Source organism: Chelonia mydas, chromosome 2, assembly GCF_015237465.2.
Source record: "Chelonia mydas isolate rCheMyd1 chromosome 2, rCheMyd1.pri.v2, whole genome shotgun sequence".
NCBI lineage: Eukaryota > Metazoa > Chordata > Testudines > Cheloniidae > Chelonia > Chelonia mydas.
The window spans coordinates 189,039,001-189,057,017 of NC_057850.1; the positions used below are offsets into that span (position 1 = coordinate 189,039,001).

Genomic DNA, 18,017 nt, shown 5'->3' on the forward strand with positions numbered 1-18,017 from the left:
AACTTGCTTACTGCAAGCAGCACCGTAAAGCAGCAAAGAAAGTTCAGGCAGGGCCCATACTAGACTAGTTTAACGTGCTTTTTTTAAAAGAAGAGATTACAGCTGAACAAATAATTTCTTACAGAATTAGTGGTAGCAACACATCCAGTTCTGCAGACAGTTGTACTTAGTTACATGTTGCCTGTTTGTCTACCCGGGAACAGAGTAAGCTTTTCTCAGATTTATTTGTGATACAGTAGGGTGGCGTGTGCTTTCTGGGCTTGAGCCTGCAATGGACTGCACAGCCTCGCCTCAATCACTTATGGCAATTGTGACATGCGTGAGCAGTTCTCACAGTTGAGCATGGCCTTAAGCGCTTTGAGGATTGCGCCCCTTCCTCCCCAGCCCCTTAGCCGTCATGCTCATGAAACTCGATTACATAAACATTTTCCCAAAGAGGCCAGAAAAGGGTCAAGAACAAGGCCCAGTGCATTCATGACCCATGTAGAAAGTTTAGTACAGTACTTGTTGTTAGTGACACCTGCAAAGGAAGCATCCTTAATTATTCTTCAATATGCAGTGTTTTATCACAACTGAAACCTCAAACAGAGGAGTGGGGCCCGGACCACCTTTGCCTTGTCAGCCCCCTGATGCTGGGTCCAGGCACAGGCTGCTCAAAGTTGTGTTAGGAGTCTACTCTCCCCAAGCCTCAATGCCACCTTCCCAGCCTACCTCCTGAGTTGCAGTGAGTACAGCTCAGTGGCTGGGCCATGCATTATTATTGACTACTTGTTTTCTACTAGCCATAGAAGCCCTAAAAAAGACTTAAGACCCCCACTGTGCTAGGTGCTGTACAAACCAGTAACACAGACAACTGTACTCAGCAATTTTTTGCAATTCTGTATTCCTTCAACAGCAAACCAAAGGCCCGTGCTTTGTCCTCTATAGGTGAATTCTGTGTGCTTTGTACTTTGGCCTTAAACTGTGATTGCCTGGCTAATTAAGGTTACTAGCAGAAGGGTATTGATGGCAATTTTTAGGCGAACACAAATGGGTGGGGGTTAATTGGCACATATTAAAAGTAGAGTGCTTACTTTCTTTAGAGCTGAATGTTCCTTGAGGTTTTCCCTGCAAAGGTATCGGCTGTGCTTTTTAGTTTGTTTCCACATTGGTTTATGCCACAGGCTTTTTGACTTTAAACAGATTTTAGTGGCTGCGCTGCGTGTGTGTGTGGGGGTCTAACCGTGTGCCAGTATGTTTTTGTAGGGTTAGAACAGCCTATGAGCTCCTCGACAGGCCACAGCACTGAGCACTCAGAGTCCCTGTTGACCCTGACGTCAAACCACTGAAGTGCCACACAGGGGCTGGAACCTATTTCCCCTCCACCCCGCCTCGGTACTTTTAATAACTCTGCAGATCAAAGAGAAACCGTGGCACTCAGTGCCATTTTTTTCCAGGCTCAGGCCTGTCTTCTACCGAAGGGGCATCATTCCCAACTGGGACTGGTAGGCTCAGAGGCCTGACCAGTAGCTGCAATGGCACAGCCCAACTAATCTGACCTTCCTCTAACCTGGTGCTCAGGCTAGTTTCTTGCTGGGTTACTGCACTATCAGACCAAAACGTGGCTGTTCTAATTAAGGCCTTGCCTGGGATTCAGCCATCAGTTTGAAACTGGACTAATCCCACCCACGCTGGCAGCAGGTGTGGCTGCGCTATTGATGTGTGCCAAGGTTAGCAGTTGGGGGGCAGGTTTAAATTTCCATAGGCTATTCCCCCTGCAAGAGGCCATGACTGTGGTCTGGATAGGCTGGGAGTAGCCATGCGGCCAGCAAAGCAGCTGTGCTCTGAACTTCACCCGCAGGCACCTGGAGCGAAGGGGAGGACTATGAACGATAGCAGCTTGCTTGCGTGAGGCTTGCTTTCTCTGAGGAAACACGTTTCCCTAGCAAGGTCCCGTCCTCGTTCTGGAAAATTTGTTTGGATAAGAAAATCCCAAGGGAGAAAAAAGTCTCTAGTTGTTTTATTTGCTCTAATAAACATTTGATTTATACAAAACAAACATGGCGTAAAATGAAAATAGGTGCATGAAACATTTGCTAAGGCAGAGTATATATCCACGTTCCTATTTCATACATGATGGACAGGTGACATACTCCTTAGCAGAATAAAAATTTCCCTTTACATGTAGTAGTAAAAATGTCAGTAGTGTCAGGGACTACTGGATGCTATTCCTTGGCCTCTACCCTGGAGTGAGGAAAAACAGGCCATGCTACAATCTTATGCTACTATCCAGTTTGTGAAAATGGTTCGCTTTTCCTCTCCGGGCAGTTACGGGAATGCATTCTCCACAGCCACCACTAGAGGTCAATGGGCCATAGCTCTGCCTAGACGACACATCAATGCACCATACGGCATTTATAGTAACAACGGTATTGATGTTTGCAGCACAAAGCAGCTAAGCTGTATTCCTTTGGGCCGTAGCGCCACCATTCAGCTAAAATAATCCCCCTATAAAATCCGGCATAGTATTTTCTGAATTCAGTTTTAGTTGTTGACTTTCTGCACCACTCTTTAAATATCTCTATGTAGTTTATTATAAAAGCAGATACAAAAACATTTTAAATAAAATATTTTCACCATAAATCTTAACTTCTATGTGAATAAACATGTTTCCTATTGATTTATAGCGCAGTCTCCTAGAAAAATATCAATGTCGGTCTGACAAAGGCTTTTATAATTGCACAGGACACACCTCTTTCTCTATATATTTATTAACGGAGAATTGTTTTGTTAACTTCAATGGCACATTTTATTCCTCTGTGAGAAGAGCACAGATCACAGAACCCTTAGGAAATACTGAAAGCTTTACTTTAAAGTCCAATATGAGGCCAACTTCAAGTCTAACCCTATTGGAGGGTTAAAAGAATGTAAGCAATGTCTGATGGATGAATTTTGGAATGCACGTTTTGCTAGTCATACTGAATAGCTGGGAGCAGCTCTAACTACTGGGTAGGTGCAGTACATGGCAATCTTATGTTAGAGTGTTCGATCTGCATGGGAATTCAGAAACGGAGGACACCGACGTTCTTTCCTAGCTTTTGCAAATAAGGCATGAAACAGAGTCTGAACGAAGAAAAACTGAAAAAAGAACTGGATAAGTTCATGGAGGATAAGTCCATCAATGGCTATTAGCCAGGATGGACAGTGATGTTGTCCCAAGCCTCTGTTTGCCAGAAGCTGGGAATAGGCAAGAAGGGATGGATCACTTGATGATTACCTGTTCTGTTCATTCCCCCTGGGGCACTGGCATTGGCCACTGCAGGAAGACAGGATACTGGGCTAGATGGTCTGACCTCCCTCTAGCTTTTCTTGTGTGTCAAGAAATTAGACATGCTGTGTATAAAAAGAGTTTGTTTTTATATCAATACATGAAGAGTAAAAAAAAAAGTCCTGCCTTTCATCAGAATGTACAGCAAATGCAAAACATCTGGAGTATTATCAGCCTTGCCTGATTTCATAGGGTGGAGGGAAGGAAATATGTTCCTCTGATATTTTGCAGCCTGCTAGCATGAAGTGTAAATTCAAAGTAATAAACATATAAGGGAGAATGACCTTTGTATGGAGACACATGTTAAGAGTCAAAAACACAACCCCTATTTTTTGGAATATTTTGAGGAACATAGTTAAGCATCTGAGCACACTGGTGACCCACTGAACAATACATACTAAACCTTTTGAAACCAGCTGCAGAAATGATTGCATAGTTACTGCATAACTGAAACAGATTCCGAGGCCAAATCTATCTGCTGTGAACAAGCTCTCTAAAATACAGAGCAGCAAGATATGTATAAGTATGTGATTGAAAGCCACCTTTCTATTGCCTATTGTTCCTATGCATTTGGTGAGGTGCCTAGCACGTTGTTGCTGGTATCATGAGAGACCTCTCCCTTTGTTTCCTTAATGGGCAGGGTTCTCTTAGGTACTAGTAGTTTCCTGGAAGCACATTTTATTCTCTCCAGAGTATGGCTGTATATATAAGAATAGCTCTTCTGTAGTTATATACAGGCATTAATAAAGTGCAAATATTATTGGCTATTGTCAAATCTTGTTTCCTGAGGAAGTGCTAACACAGCTTAGCCATGACAAGATCTAAGGCAGCCACGGTATGACACCAACTCCCTATTTTTGGTTCCCACAAATTCTTGTCCCTCTCTGGAGACCCCACTTAAAAGGAGTGGCAAGATCCTCAGTACTACAAGAAGCAAGTCCAGGCATTGATCAGGACCTCTTCTTTTTCCAAGCTGCATGAGTTCAGGAGCAACCTCCCTCCTTTACGCAAGCCTGAGCTGTTGCTACTTGGTGGTGGTCACAGAGCAGTCTTCTGGGATTTTCTCCTCTGAACAACTTCTTCCTGAGAGTCTGTCCTGGTGCTCAAGCTCATTGAAACGCTCAGCCACGCACTGCGCAGTGAGTCGGGCTTCAGGGTCGTGATCCCAACACTCAATAAGAGTCTCACACACCATCTGGATACCCTGCAACGGGCACAGAAACACAGCAATGAATTCCTTGACAGGACAGTTAGGTCTCAGGCAATACAAACACTTGTGTGTGAGTAATTTTGTGCAACTTCTTAGGTGAGCAAAGTTACTGGCGTACGTAAGTGTTTACAGAATTGGTCTCAAAATCATCTGATGTGAAGTGTAGGGAGAACTCTATATAAAAATATGGCACTGTTTACAGCAGAGTTACTACAGGTTTTGGACCATTACTGTAGAATAAAATACAGTGGACCATTACTGCAGAGTCCAGCAGTGTGTTTCAGAAGTGTGCTATGGTACATGATAACCTCACTATTACTGGTCAGCTGATCATGAAGAGGATAGTGGGAAATCTGGAGCAAAACTTAAGTATCAGACCCCAGTTCAGGTCCTTGTGGTTTCTTGGCTCTATGTAGAAACATAAGCCCTGATCTTGCAGACACACATTACTCACAGGTATTTGGGTGTAACTGCAATGCTGCTGCACATGTTTACTGGAAATAAAACCAGCTGTGTCTTAGCAATATCTTTATAAACGAGATATTTGCCAGGAAATTGTATGCTTTGCTTTCTTACACTAAAGGCCATTAAGCAGGATTTATATTAACATTTTTATTGAAAAAATAACACTTCACAATACCACATTAATTATATAATTTCCCTAATCGGTGATGTTGCCTGATGTCAATGTTACTAGCAGAACGTTACTGTCTGTATACAAATAACATTCATTTTCTGCTGGCATTGAAATTACAAGCAGTAAATTAAATTAAATATTAAAAATTAACTTGGAATCAATAGTGCAACGAGTCCCATTAAGGGGGAAAACACTGCAATATGTAAATCTATTCCAGAATGTTATCACTATGAATAATGGATTCATTACCAAAACACAACTGCAGATGAAGAAAATGAATATGAAGGAGCCATTACAGTAAGAGCACCTTCTACTGATTTCAAAATTAGCACTAAAGAATTCTGGGGGTAGATCCCCACCTGGGATAAACTGTGATAGCTCCACTGAAGTCAATGCCCTGCTGAATTTTAGGTGGCACCGCATGACATGTTGAGAGGATTTATAGGGTGGGAACCAAAGCTCCTTACCAGTGAGATCAAATCCAGTGCTGTCAATTTCCCTAAATTATCCTTTTGATTAAACCTCACTTATGGCCAGATTGTGCAGAGCCCCTGCAAGTACAGAGACCGCGCTCTTCCCCGTCTGCGGTTCTAGGGGGCCTGCTGGATAAGCACCGGTGGGCCGCAATCTCTCCATAATGGTGTCGTGAGGGAGCAGCAACTATCCTGCCACCTGATTATACAGGGCAGCAACTAGTGAGAAGCACTCGCGTGTTGCCGGACAAGGGGCAAAGCGTCCTGAGGGATCTCTAGCAATTGCTCTAAGGCTCATGGGGCATCTGTAGCTCTAGGGCTGGCAGCAGAACTGGAGTGTTTCCCTGCTCCTGTTTCTCTGAGACAATCAGGCTGGTTCCTGCCCTCATTTATTTGGCCCTACTTTGTTAGTGACTGGCGACTGTGTTCTTCTGTGAGCAGCTGTCAGTTTATTTCACTGATGTGATCGACAGGCTCAGGACTGGGTTGTCTGCTTTTGTGGTACCAGCCAGAGCAGGCATTGAGAAATATACAGCCTTGCCTGGTTTTCAGACAGTTTCACTCCGGACTTGTCTGCACAGTGCCACAGTCCCGTCTCCCGGGGTGTGAACTGTACAGCGCACTCTTACTGCACTGTGTAGAGTCCACTGGCTCAAACTACAAGGTACCTAGTTGGCATTGACATAGTCTGGTTTCAAACAGGCCCATGTTAACACACACTAGGCACCTCTCAGTCTGAGCCAGCAGGGTCTATACAAGGCAGTCAGAGCGCTCCACAATTCACACCCCTGTAGTCCAGACTGTGGCAAGTCCCTACTGAGGTTTTGACTGAGATGAGAGGGCTGTGACTAACCATATGTGAGACCAACCATGTTCTTCAGGACCGGTTAAGGCCAAGAGAGAGGTTCGGAGCTCACAGCTGAAGAGGATTGTTAATGCTTCCGTTGCAAAGCCCTGAACGAGCTGAGAGACTGTCCCTCCTCGGTTGCCTTAACCCATCAGATCAGCTGGCGTGCTCTTGCTGATGGGCCCTAGAGAAAAATTCGGAGTCTGACAGCAGTTATTTCTCAGCTGAAGGGAGCCTCATATGGAATTTTCTCCCCTTTGACCCATCGGAGCCTGAACTGGGAGTGCTTTGTGGGGCAATATATTCCACTGAGATTTGGCTGATAGATTTGCGTGAGGTTTCTAGTTAATGTGGATCGTTTAGGGTAGAGACTGGGTCTCCTGAGGCCATGGGTGCAGTAGAACTTCACTGCCCTGCACTAATGGGGTGGGGTCGGAAGGGGAAACCCAGTGCTGAGCGATGGGGTGTGTGATTTACTAAGGATGTGGATGGGCAAGGGCAGGGCACCAGCACCGCCAGCCAATTAAGAAACTCTCACCCTTTTCTTAACAGCTAGTGCAGCCTGTTTAGCCCTCCGGACACCAGGGCGCTGGATGAGGGACCGTGTCTGGACTGAATCATCCCTACTCAGGGCAGTGGCTGAATGCTACAGTCTCTTGCAATGGCATGTTCTTACCTGATGGTTGAGCCAGGAGCTAGGGATCTCTGGACGCCCTCTATCTCGCAAGACATTGTCCTTCATGCTTTCTACACAAGGGTGCTCTCGTACTTTAGAACCAAATGGGGGCTCGTAGTCTTTCACTTCTGCCAAGGGAATAAGTAAACACAAAGAGACTCAGATGGGTTTGCCTGTTACATTGGTGTCAAGAGCCCTTTACAGAAGTAGGATCAACTGTTTAGCTGCCACAGCCCATGGTGTACCAGCTGACCAGCTTCAAATAAAGCCACACCTGTGGCTTTTTCTAAAATGTAAGTCTATTTTTTTTTCTTTTTCCTGGCAGGCTCATTCTATCCTCATTTGCATTATGCCCCAGTAATTACTCACATTAACAGCAATCACCACATCATAGTGACTCTCAACAATTTGGGAGTCTGATCCAGGAGTCCACATTCAGGAAAGAGCTTTGCCTGAGCAGAAACTGCAGGACTGGCCCCTTTGGGCTGACCTAGTTTGCAAATCTAGGGAAAACACTTTGAGGGTGGACATCCAACTGAAATCTGTCTAGGGTTTATCTATGAATGTGACTGGTCTCTAAAGGATAACAGTTGCTTGAGAACTTCAGAGGTGCAGCTTATTAAGGCAAGAAGCAGTGCTGATAGGTGGAGTACAGGCTTCCCTGGTCACTACAGAGAAATGATCACTGGGAGAAAGGAATGTACTTTTTTTTCCCCTCTCCAAAATATTAATTTAAAGAGGGAGCGGGGGGAGATAGATTCTGCTCTATTGGAACTATGTAGTTGGCCAGAGTCCTTCCACTCTAGTTTTTGTTTGTGTGTTCCATATTTTTGTATGGGTGTGTGTGTGTGTGTGTGTGTGTGTGTGTGTGTGTGTGTGTGTGTGTGTGTGTGTGTGTGTGTGTGTGTGTGTGTGTGTGTGTGAAGGACTAAGCCCTATGGGACCTTTGGAGAAAATTCAAGAAATCTCTGGGAGTGGCAATATTACACTAAATGCTAATACAATGTAAAAAAAGCTGTGGATTCTTTAGAAACAGATGGAGAATTTACTCCCCGGGACATGCCTAATGACATACTGGTACTGGATAAAGATTTATGAGATTGGCCTGTTCTATTGCCTATTGTTTCATTCCAGGAGTTAATTGAGGGCACTTTCAAAATGTGACCTATATTAGAAAAACTGAAATGTAATCGACAACTGACTGCATTTAGATACCTAGAAAATGCACAAGAAGGAATGGGATGAAGAATAAGGGCATTATAATAATGCTATAGGATAAATCAATGGTACTGCCTCAGCTGGAATACCGTGCAGCACATCTTGCAGGCTATTTCAAAATTTAAAATTGTTCAGAGAAAGATGACAAGAATGATCCAGGACCTGGGGAAATTCTTGTATGAAGAGAGATTGAACCATTGGAAACGTTTACGTTAGAAAGGAGACGAATAAGATGGGGCATGATAAAAAGTGCTTCATATAATGAATGGTACAATAGAGGAGATAGAACATGAACTTGTGTTATGAGACAGGGAGAACAGAAGAATAAGGAGACATTCAATGAAGCTGAAGGGTGGCAAATTCACCGGATAAAGGAAATACTTTTTTATACAATGCATAAGTAGTCTGTGGAACTCATTATCACAGGCTGTTGTGGAGGCCAGGAATTTAGCAAGATTCAAAGAGGAATTTGATATTTATATGGATACCAAAAATATCCAGGGTTATAACGCTTACTGATAATGACAATTTATGGAAGGAATATTAAAGCTCATGCTTCAGAGCTTAAGCCAATCTCTAAATACTGGAGATCAAGATGAGATCTAATGTGGGGGCAGGTTATCCCACATATGCTTATGGTGGGGTGGGGTTCTTGCACCTTTCTCTGAAGTGTCTGGTACTGTCCACTGTTTGAATACTAGATCAACTGGACCATATGTCTGATCCACCATGGCAGTTCCTAAATTCTTAGGAGTTTGTCACTGTCTTTAAGTCTTGAATATAATTAAACAAGCACTCAATTAAGGGCCAGAGTCTTCCAGTCTTGCTCCTGCTGATTAGTACCTTGTTCCACAGATAGTTCCACCAGCAGAGTAAGACTGCTTAACAGGAGTATGGCTAGCAGAATGTAGCCCTTAAAACCAAATGGAAACTGCCATCTTGACAGTCTGATGCCCATGAGTACAATGCAATGCCTGCACAATGAAAAAGCAGAGACATTCAGTTTCCAAAATTAATAAGCAAATCTAATTAAAATCAATATCAGAACCATGCAATACCTTGGAAAGTGTTCTGTTTTGTCATGAATTCTAATGGGACTGGTGTTCCCTGACTCCTGATCTATTTGTTACTACTATTTATCATTTGACAATGGCAGTGCCTATGCACCCTGGTCAAAGGATCATGGCCCTATTGCAATATGTACAAACAACAGAGAAGACAGTCCCTTTCCCAAGGCGCTTACAGTCCTTGTCAGTCAGGACATGATAGGAGGATAGAACAGATGAAGGCCGGCGGGGGAGGGAGGGAGAGTAGGAGGATGAAACCATTTCCTGCTGGAAAGTATCAATAAAAAGGCAGCCTCATTAAGAGACACCAGCACCATCCACTGTTATGGGGGATATAGTGAGACAGTTGTTTGCAGTGTTGCTGTAGCCATGTTGGTCCCAAGATATGAGAGAAACAAGGTAGGTGAGGTAATATCTTTTATTGGACCAACTTCTGTTGGTGGAAGGGACAAGCTTTTGAGCTACACAGACATGGAGGCTCATGGTTCAATGCTGGATACTCTTAATTTTTATTATGTTAGAAGATAGCGAATGGTGCATTTCTCAGGAGGTGATCAAGAATCTTTTACTTATGATTCAAGTCAAGCTCTATGCGAATGGAAATTCAAATTCAATTAAATATACAAAAACATTTTAACTTTGTTAAAATAAAACTACCTTAAATGTGCTGGATACACAAGAAAAACGTTTCTCATAGACTATCAAAACATGTTTTGCATTTAAAGCTAACTTATTTATTAAGCAAAGGAACTATAATAAAGAATTAAAGGAGAGTAATGCAAATCAACCTGGGTTTATGGAAAATACATACTGTCAGACTAACTTGGTATCTTTTTTGATGCGATAATAAGTTTGGATAATGTAATATGCCTAGACTTCTGTAAAGCGTTTGACTTGCTTCCGCATGACATTTTGATTAAAAACTAGAGCAATATAAAATTAACATGGCAGACATTAAATGGATTACAAAATGTCCAACTGATAGGTCTCAAAATGGGGAACTGTCACTGAGTGGGTGTGTTCCAGTGGGGTCTTGCAGGGACTGGTTCTTGGCCCTATGCTATTTAACATTTTTATCAATGATCTGGAAGAGAACATAATATTGTCTCTGATAAAGTTTGCAGGTGATGCAAATTGGGGAATGGTAAATAATGAAGGGGACAGGTCACAAAGAATGTAGGCCATATGTACAGAATGGGGGACTCTATCCCAGAAAACAGTGACTCTTAAAAAGATTTGGGGGCATGGTGGATCATCAGCTGACCATGAGCTCCCCATGTAAGTCTGTGATCAAAAGAGCTAACAGGGGAATCTCAAATAGGAGCAGAGAGGTTATATGTTTGGAACTGGTATGACTATTGCTGGAATATTGTGTCCAGTTCTGGTGCTCACAATTCTAGAAGGATGTTGATAAATTGGAGAAGGTTCAGAGAAGAGCCACGAGAATGATTAAAGAATTAGAAAACATGCCGTATAGTGATAGAGTCTATCTATTGAGTTTAACAAAGAGGTTAAGAGGTGACTTGATTTCAGTCTATAAGTATAGAATCATAGAACATCAGGGCTGGAAGGGATCTCAGGTCGTCATCTACTTCAACCCCCTGCTCAAAGCAGGACCAATCTCCCGTTTTTGTCCCAGATCCCTAAGTGGCCCCCTCAAGGATTGAACTCACAACGCTGGGTTTAGCAGGCCAACGCTCAAACTACTGAGCTATCCCTCCCCCCCCCACTGAGCTATCCCTCCCCCCAAGTACCAACATGGGGTACAAAAATTTAATAATTGGCTCTTCAAACTAGGAGAGAAAGATATAATTCAATTGAATGGCTGGAAATTGAAGCTAGACAAATTCAGACTAGAAATAAGATGAAAACCTATAATAATGAACCTTTGGTATAATTTACCAGTGGTCGTGGTGGATTCTCTATGTTTAAATCAAGACTGGATGTTTTTCTAAAAGATCTGCTCTAGGCATTATTTTGGGAAGTTCTATGCCCTGTGTTTTAGAGGGCGTCAGACTACATGATCACAATGGTCCCTTCTGGCCTTCCACTCTATGAATCTGTAAAAGCTTGTCCCTTCCACCAACAGAAGTTGGTCCAATAAAAGATATTACGTCTCCCACCTTGTCTCTCTCATAGTGAAACAGTGTCAGGTATTCCTAAAAGCTTGTTTGAATATGTAGATGTCCATCACCCTGCTTGTTGTCTGCCCCTCTGTGCAGATCTCAGGAGTCTGGGGCATGGAAGATGATGCAGTGGAGGAGGTGGATTACCTCTCACTTCGCCTGATCAGAAAGTCCATTGGCGTTAATGAAAGACTCCCATTGGTCTCAGTGGATTTGGGATGAGGCCCACTGGGAATACAGGGTGAGACTGGGTGTGGGGACCCTCCCCACTGCACAGTGGGATAAATGGGCCCTGTTTATTTAATTGTCATTCTAGTGTTCTGTTATTAATCACTGCGTTTTTTCTTTAACACTTAAATAAAAATGCCCAGCTCTTACAAAACACTCTTCATCAGTCGATCTCAAAGCACTTTAGAAAGGAGGTAAGCATCATTACCCCCATTTTCCAGCTGTGGAAACCGAGGCACAGCGAGTCAGAGTCATCCAGCTGGCCAGGTAGAGCTGGGAATAGAATCCAGATCTTCTGAGTCAGATTTCAGTGCTCTATCCACTAGACAACACTGCCTTCTCACAGATGCTGGCTAGCCTGGTGAAGGAAAAAGCTGATCTACATTCTTCTAATATTTCCCCAGACTGATATTACTTCTCTAGTTTACCCAAATCAAAAGGTTGAATAGACTTTTTTTTTTTTAAAGGGGGAAAGTTAGGTAAGATGCCTGTTCTCATAACCAACATTATAAGAACACGCTTCTCTTTGTTAAGCTAAACAGTTTGAGCTCCTTGAGTCTATCCCTATAAGGCAAGTTTTCTAAAAGTCTTGTGACTCTTCTCTGAGTCCTCTCCAATTTATCAACATCCATCTAGAATTGTAGGCACCAGAACTGGACACAATATTCCAGCAGTGATCATACCAGTGCCAAATACAGAGGATTGCATTAGCACTTTTGGCCACAGCATCACACTGGGAGCTCATCATAATCCAACCTGACCTGCAAATCTTTTTCAGAATCACTACTTCTCCGAATAGAGTGCCCATCCTGTAAGCATGGCCTGCATGCTTTGTTCCCAGATGTATACATTTATATCTTAGCCCTGCTGCATCGCTGACCATGAGTCACTCGTGGTAAGCCCACACCCCAACCCTCTACCCCAGCCCTGAACCACCCCCCCAAACCCAGAGCCCCCTCCTGCACTCCAAACCCCTCCTCGCCAGCCCCACCCCAAAGCCCTCACCCCCTCCTGCACCCCAACCCCCTGCCTCAACCCGCCGCCCCCTCCTGCACGCCAAATCCCTCAGCCCAAACCCCCCAGCCAGGACCCACCTCCTGCACTCCAAACCCCTCATCCCTGGCCCCAGTCCAGAGCCTGCACCTCCAGCCTAGAGCCTGTACCCCCTCCCACACCCCAATCCCAACCTGCAGCCTTCTCCCACATTCCAAATCCCTCGGTCCCAAAATCCCTCTGTTTCAACCAAAGTTGTGGTGCTGCTCTGGAGCCAACCTCCTCCCCAGGCAATGTAATATTTCTTGAGTACCCCAAGCAATGTCAGCCATGCGCCGGGGTGTCTCTCTCTCCTCCCCACTTCCTCATATTGAATTTGAGAAGAGTTGCACCTGAGCCCTCCCCGCTCCCCGACCAATGGCAGCTCCATTCCTAAACACAGATGCTTTCAATTTCTTTCTAGAAGGCTGGCAGAGAAACTGCACTTGCTGTTCTCGCGCCAAAGGCAAGACTTTGCGAGGAAAATTATATTTTTTTGCAACATGCAGCATCTGGTGCCCAGCTGTTGTGCTGATTGAAATACCAAGTTAACAGTGGAGTGGGGTAGTTGGTTCTTCCAAAAGCAGTGTTGCTGGGTTTCTCAATATGCCCTCTAAGTTATATGCCAGTGAAAAATCAGACAAACGTTATCTACATCTCTGGCCTTCCCCCTCTTCCCCTTGTGCTTCTCCAGATTTAGCACAACAAAACAACAACACTGAACAGCAGGGCCTTTGCACAAAGCTGAGACCCACCTGCACCACTCTTTACAGTGAGATGCTGCTGCAGCTTCCCAGTACAGATGCAACTGCTGGGTTTTTAAAAAACAAACAAAGGCTGCCTAGAAAGGATTCACATCCTAAAGAGACTGTGTGTGACAAAACTTCTGCAGTGAAAGGCCCTGCCATACAGCACCTCCCACACTACGCAATCCTCCACACCCACAAAAACATTCTCCAGAGAAATACAGAGTTCTCTTTGATAAAGCAACTGCCATTCAACTGGCTCAAGGTACAATAACTATTAGGCCCACCTGCTTCCCCAGAAAGTCGTTAGTATAACTGTCAGGACCTTACACTGATTCCTCCTGCTTTTGAAACTCTCACACACTTTCCATAGGGACAGGAATACTGAAACTGTAATCATGTCTTTGCCAGAGAGAGAGGGAGAGAGAGAACTATTTTGGATCTCTAAATTCTAAGGGCTCCCCTGGACATCCCAACTATATTCACCAGCATCAGTCACATCAACCTACCAAGGTCAAAATTAGGGGTACTTCCTCTCTTGTTGGATTGTGTATCCCATATATGAGAAAGAATGTATTCCTCATGCACCAAAGAAGTTGTGCTGGCAGGAAAGGGACTACTTGTGATGGTGGCAGAAGGTATCAGCAAGAGAGATGGGGGAATGATAATCATGAACGCTGTCAGGTAATCTGCCAGTTGGGTGCCAGGGTGTCAGAGGCAAGAGATGATCTTTTAGACACACATGAGAAAACCCAGTGACTATGCTACTGCTCTCTGTGAAGAGGGACCCGGGGCGCAGAGGGATAGGAGGGGGAGCGAGTGGGGGCGGGAGAGCCAGCTCCAGGCTGGGAAGAGGTATCCACATAGGTTCTACTGCCAGTCCTAGGGCAGTTCCTCAGTGGCTGGTGTCCAGTGCCCCATGTCCCAGCCCCCTTGGCGGCTGGTGCAGTGTGTGCGGACAACCTCCTGCCTAGGTGCAGGTGACCTGTCCAGTCCCCTCAACCCATCTCAGCAACTGGCGTTTGTGCTTCTGTCCCTCCCTTGGGCCAGATGTCTTTGCTGGGACCCATGGTGGCTGGTCATTAAAGTCATTGGGCCAGAGAGGAAAAGCAAGAATGACTCTACAGTTCAGTGGTTAGGTCCTGGGCCTAGGAAGTGGGAGATCCTGGGTCCAGTCCCCCTGCTCCAATGAGTCTTTCATTCTTTATCCACAGTGGAACAGCTTTAACAGGAGAGACTGAGGGAGGTCCTCTGCAGGCTATGCCATAGCCTAGTTGTTAGAGCATTCTCCCGAGAGGCAGGAGACCCTGCTCTGTTGAAATGCTTCTCCCCTTTAGGCGGAGCAGGGAATTGAACCTGGGTCTCCCACATCCTAGGCAAACACTCTAGCCACTTGATTAGAAGTAATAAGGTTGGCGGCACCACCAGCAGCTGCTGCTGCCACCTGTGGCATGAGGCAGGCTCCTAACTCCTTGTTACAAGAAACAATTTAGGTGCCTAAGCCATCTGACTCCAAGAATGCTATTCCCCATCTCTTTGGTGTCTCCTATTGGCTAGCTTAGGTGGCTCCCCACCTAGCGTGCACTGGTTGTTGTGGATCCCATTCTTAGGCGCCTCTCTCTCCCCATGTGTTGGATAGGGACCCTAGGCACCTAACTCAGGCTTTGTGGATCGCAGTGTGGTGCCAGTTTTCTAGTTGCCTGAAAGGGCTTGCAACACTCAGTGTCCCAGTGTTTAAATCCCTTTGTGGCTCTGGGCCCAAGTTCTGAGAGTTATACTTCAATTATTAGGACAAAAGCTTAAGGCTTGGCTCTATCCCTTGTGACTAAAAGGTCACCCCAGATCGAGAACAGTAAAATCTTTATGTCGTACCATCATGCTGTAGAATTACACTTCCTGGGAAAATGACTGAAATCAGGAAATAAACAAGTTCAAGAAGTCTGTTTTTGGAGACAAGCAGTGATTGAGGGGTAGGATGAAAAAAAGAAAACCAGGAAGTGGGGTTAAGATCCATCAAGAAAGAGCAGGGATGTTGGGCCAGATAAGAAATGTTAGGAAAAGGAAAAGCTTATGTGCTTATTCTAAAGGTTATAATGGGTCACTCTCTTCTAGCTGACAAGCTGATCATTTTTCTTCCTTATGAAACTATACTCATATCCTCTTTTAAGCAGCTGCCTTGTGAGCAGAGCTTCAGTGAGGCTTGCTTTCACCACAAACACCACTCCACTGTACTCAGCAAATATCAACAGGAAAGGACCTCAGGCATCAGCAAAAGGATGAAAGATTCCTGAACAAACAGCTCCCATATATATAAACAACAGTGAGTTGCTAAATGAAAGAAACAGACAGTGTTCAAGAGACAGAGTTAAGATCCTGTATTTCTGCTTTTAAAATTCATCATTGTTGTTTATGAAATACAAATTAAAAAGGGCGAGTGACATCAATAAGTGGCCTGTATTTATATGCACAGCACCATAAGAGTTAAATTAGGATGGGCTTGTCTTTAAAGATGCAAGCTTGAGGTTAAATTATGGAACCACAAAATGTTTGTCAAGCGATACTTCCTTGAAGTATTGGAATAGTTTTTGGATTTTTTTTTTTTAAATGCTTTGAGCCATTGCATATTTGCTTTGCAGGTTTCCTCACATAGTTGTTCCAGGGGCAAATCCATTACCCAGAGCCCAGGCCACATTGCAGAACTGACTGCTCAGCAGATACATAGAGAGGCTAGAGTGGAGGAATGCTCCTCCGACCTCCAACCAGAGGTGAAAGTAAGCCAGTACGCCCCAGTACGACGTACCGGCAAGAGCCGGTGCACCGTACTGGGGCAGCCCGGCTTCCCCAGGGGGCAATTTAAAGGGCCTGGGGCTCAGGCCCTTTAAATTGCCTCCAGAGCCCCGCTGCCGGAGTTCTGGGGTAGCGGCTGCAGGGCTCCAGCAGCTATTTAAAGGGCCCAGGGCTCCCCTGCTTCTACCACCCGGGCCCTTTAAATAGCCACTGGAGCCCCACCGCCACTACTCCAGGGCTCCGGCGGCTATTTAAAGGTAGAAGCAGGGGAGCTGCGGGCCCTTTAAATAGCCCCCGGAGCCCTGGGGTAGCGGGGGCTCCAGGGGCCATTTAAAGGGCCGGGGCTCCAGCTGCCTCTGCTGCCCCGGTCCTTTAAATAGCCGCTGGAGCCCCACCGCTTCCCCAGGGCTCCGGCGGCTATTTAAAGGGCCAGGGCGGTAGAAGAGGGGAGCCCTGGGCTGCTGCTGCTACCCCCGTGGGGGGGCAACCTTACAGGGTGGTCTGGGGCTCCCTCTGACCCCCTCAACCCGCCCCTTCTGCCCTAGGCCCCGCCTCTTCCGGGGGCCAGAGCTGGCCCCAGAGTACCGGTAAGTCACTCGACTTACTTTCACCCCTGCCTCCAACCATGATGCAGCTGTGAAGAGACTGTTCCAGCTCAATAGTAGAGAAGTCTTCACGGACAAGAGGACCCATGAAGCAGCAGATCTGCAGCCTGATCATGTCTCCCTCCCATTCATTCATCTGCACATTGCCGAGCAGGAATCCCCACATTGTGAAATTCTGCACCTTGCTAGGTTGTCCCCTCTCTGTGCAGTCCCTTGAAATACTACTGCTCTGGTTCTGCTGGACAAGGAGACCCCATAGTTTTGGACAAAATTTGCTTCCTAATGCATATTTGCCATGATATCTGTCAAAGTTATCTGCAACACCTCTGTTACTCAGTCCTTCTGTGCAAGTGTCAATGTACCAAACTGGGCGGAAGCTTTAGGATGGACACAAATGTTCCATAATGCTATGTATGATGATGACACCAGCACATTTTACTTGTAACCTAGACCAGAGGGGAGACAAAGCCAAGGCCCTGTGTACGTCATAGCACATTGCATATAAATTCTGTGGCCAGTCTCCTGGTTTCTATGCCATACATAGCTTCATACTGAAAATTTTGGGGCAGCTTTAGGTATATCAGAAATGGAGATTTAGTTTTAATGAACTACATCTGAAAATGAATAACACAGTAGACATTCCTTGTGATATTTATTTTGATGTTACATTCAGTTTATTTTACTCTGTCCCTACACCTTCAATATCCCTTTGTTTTTTATACTTACAATGTGTTACTGTATTATAGAAGTTGTCAGGAGTGCAGTTGAGCTTTTGGCACCCATCTAAGGTACGGGAGAAAGATTAGGACTTAGGGATTTACCCAGGGATGTTTCTGCTAAAATGATCAGTCATAAATAGGTTTCAGAGTTAACACTCCAGGGAGGTGGGGGGGGGCAGTTTACAGACCTATTGCTTCAGACTGTATTGTATATAGAATAAGCTCAGAAGAAAAACTATTAAAGAGGCATACAATGCCCAGGGGCTGCTGGATAATTAAACAATTAAACAACAATTAAAGAGATAAAAATTGTCACGGTCATTCAAGCATATCGAGCCA

At 45.0% G+C, this 18,017-nt stretch overlaps 1 protein-coding gene across 4 annotated transcripts in view; it reads right to left on the reverse strand.

The window, feature by feature from the left end:
• Positions 1–1,983: 1,983 nt before the first annotated feature.
• Positions 1,984–18,017, reverse strand: part of TGFBR2 (transforming growth factor beta receptor 2) — a 95,992-nt gene continuing 79,958 nt past the window's right edge. For all 4 annotated transcript variants that reach the window (XM_037890380.2, XM_037890382.2, XM_037890381.2 and 1 more), the window contains 2 exons: positions 7,151–7,278; positions 1,984–4,511 (listed from right to left, as the gene is read on the reverse strand). In XM_037890380.2, coding sequence (XP_037746308.1) covers positions 4,332–4,511; positions 7,151–7,278 — 308 coding nt within the window. In that variant the 3' untranslated portion in view covers positions 1,984–4,331. The remainder of the gene's footprint in view (positions 4,512–7,150; positions 7,279–18,017) is intronic.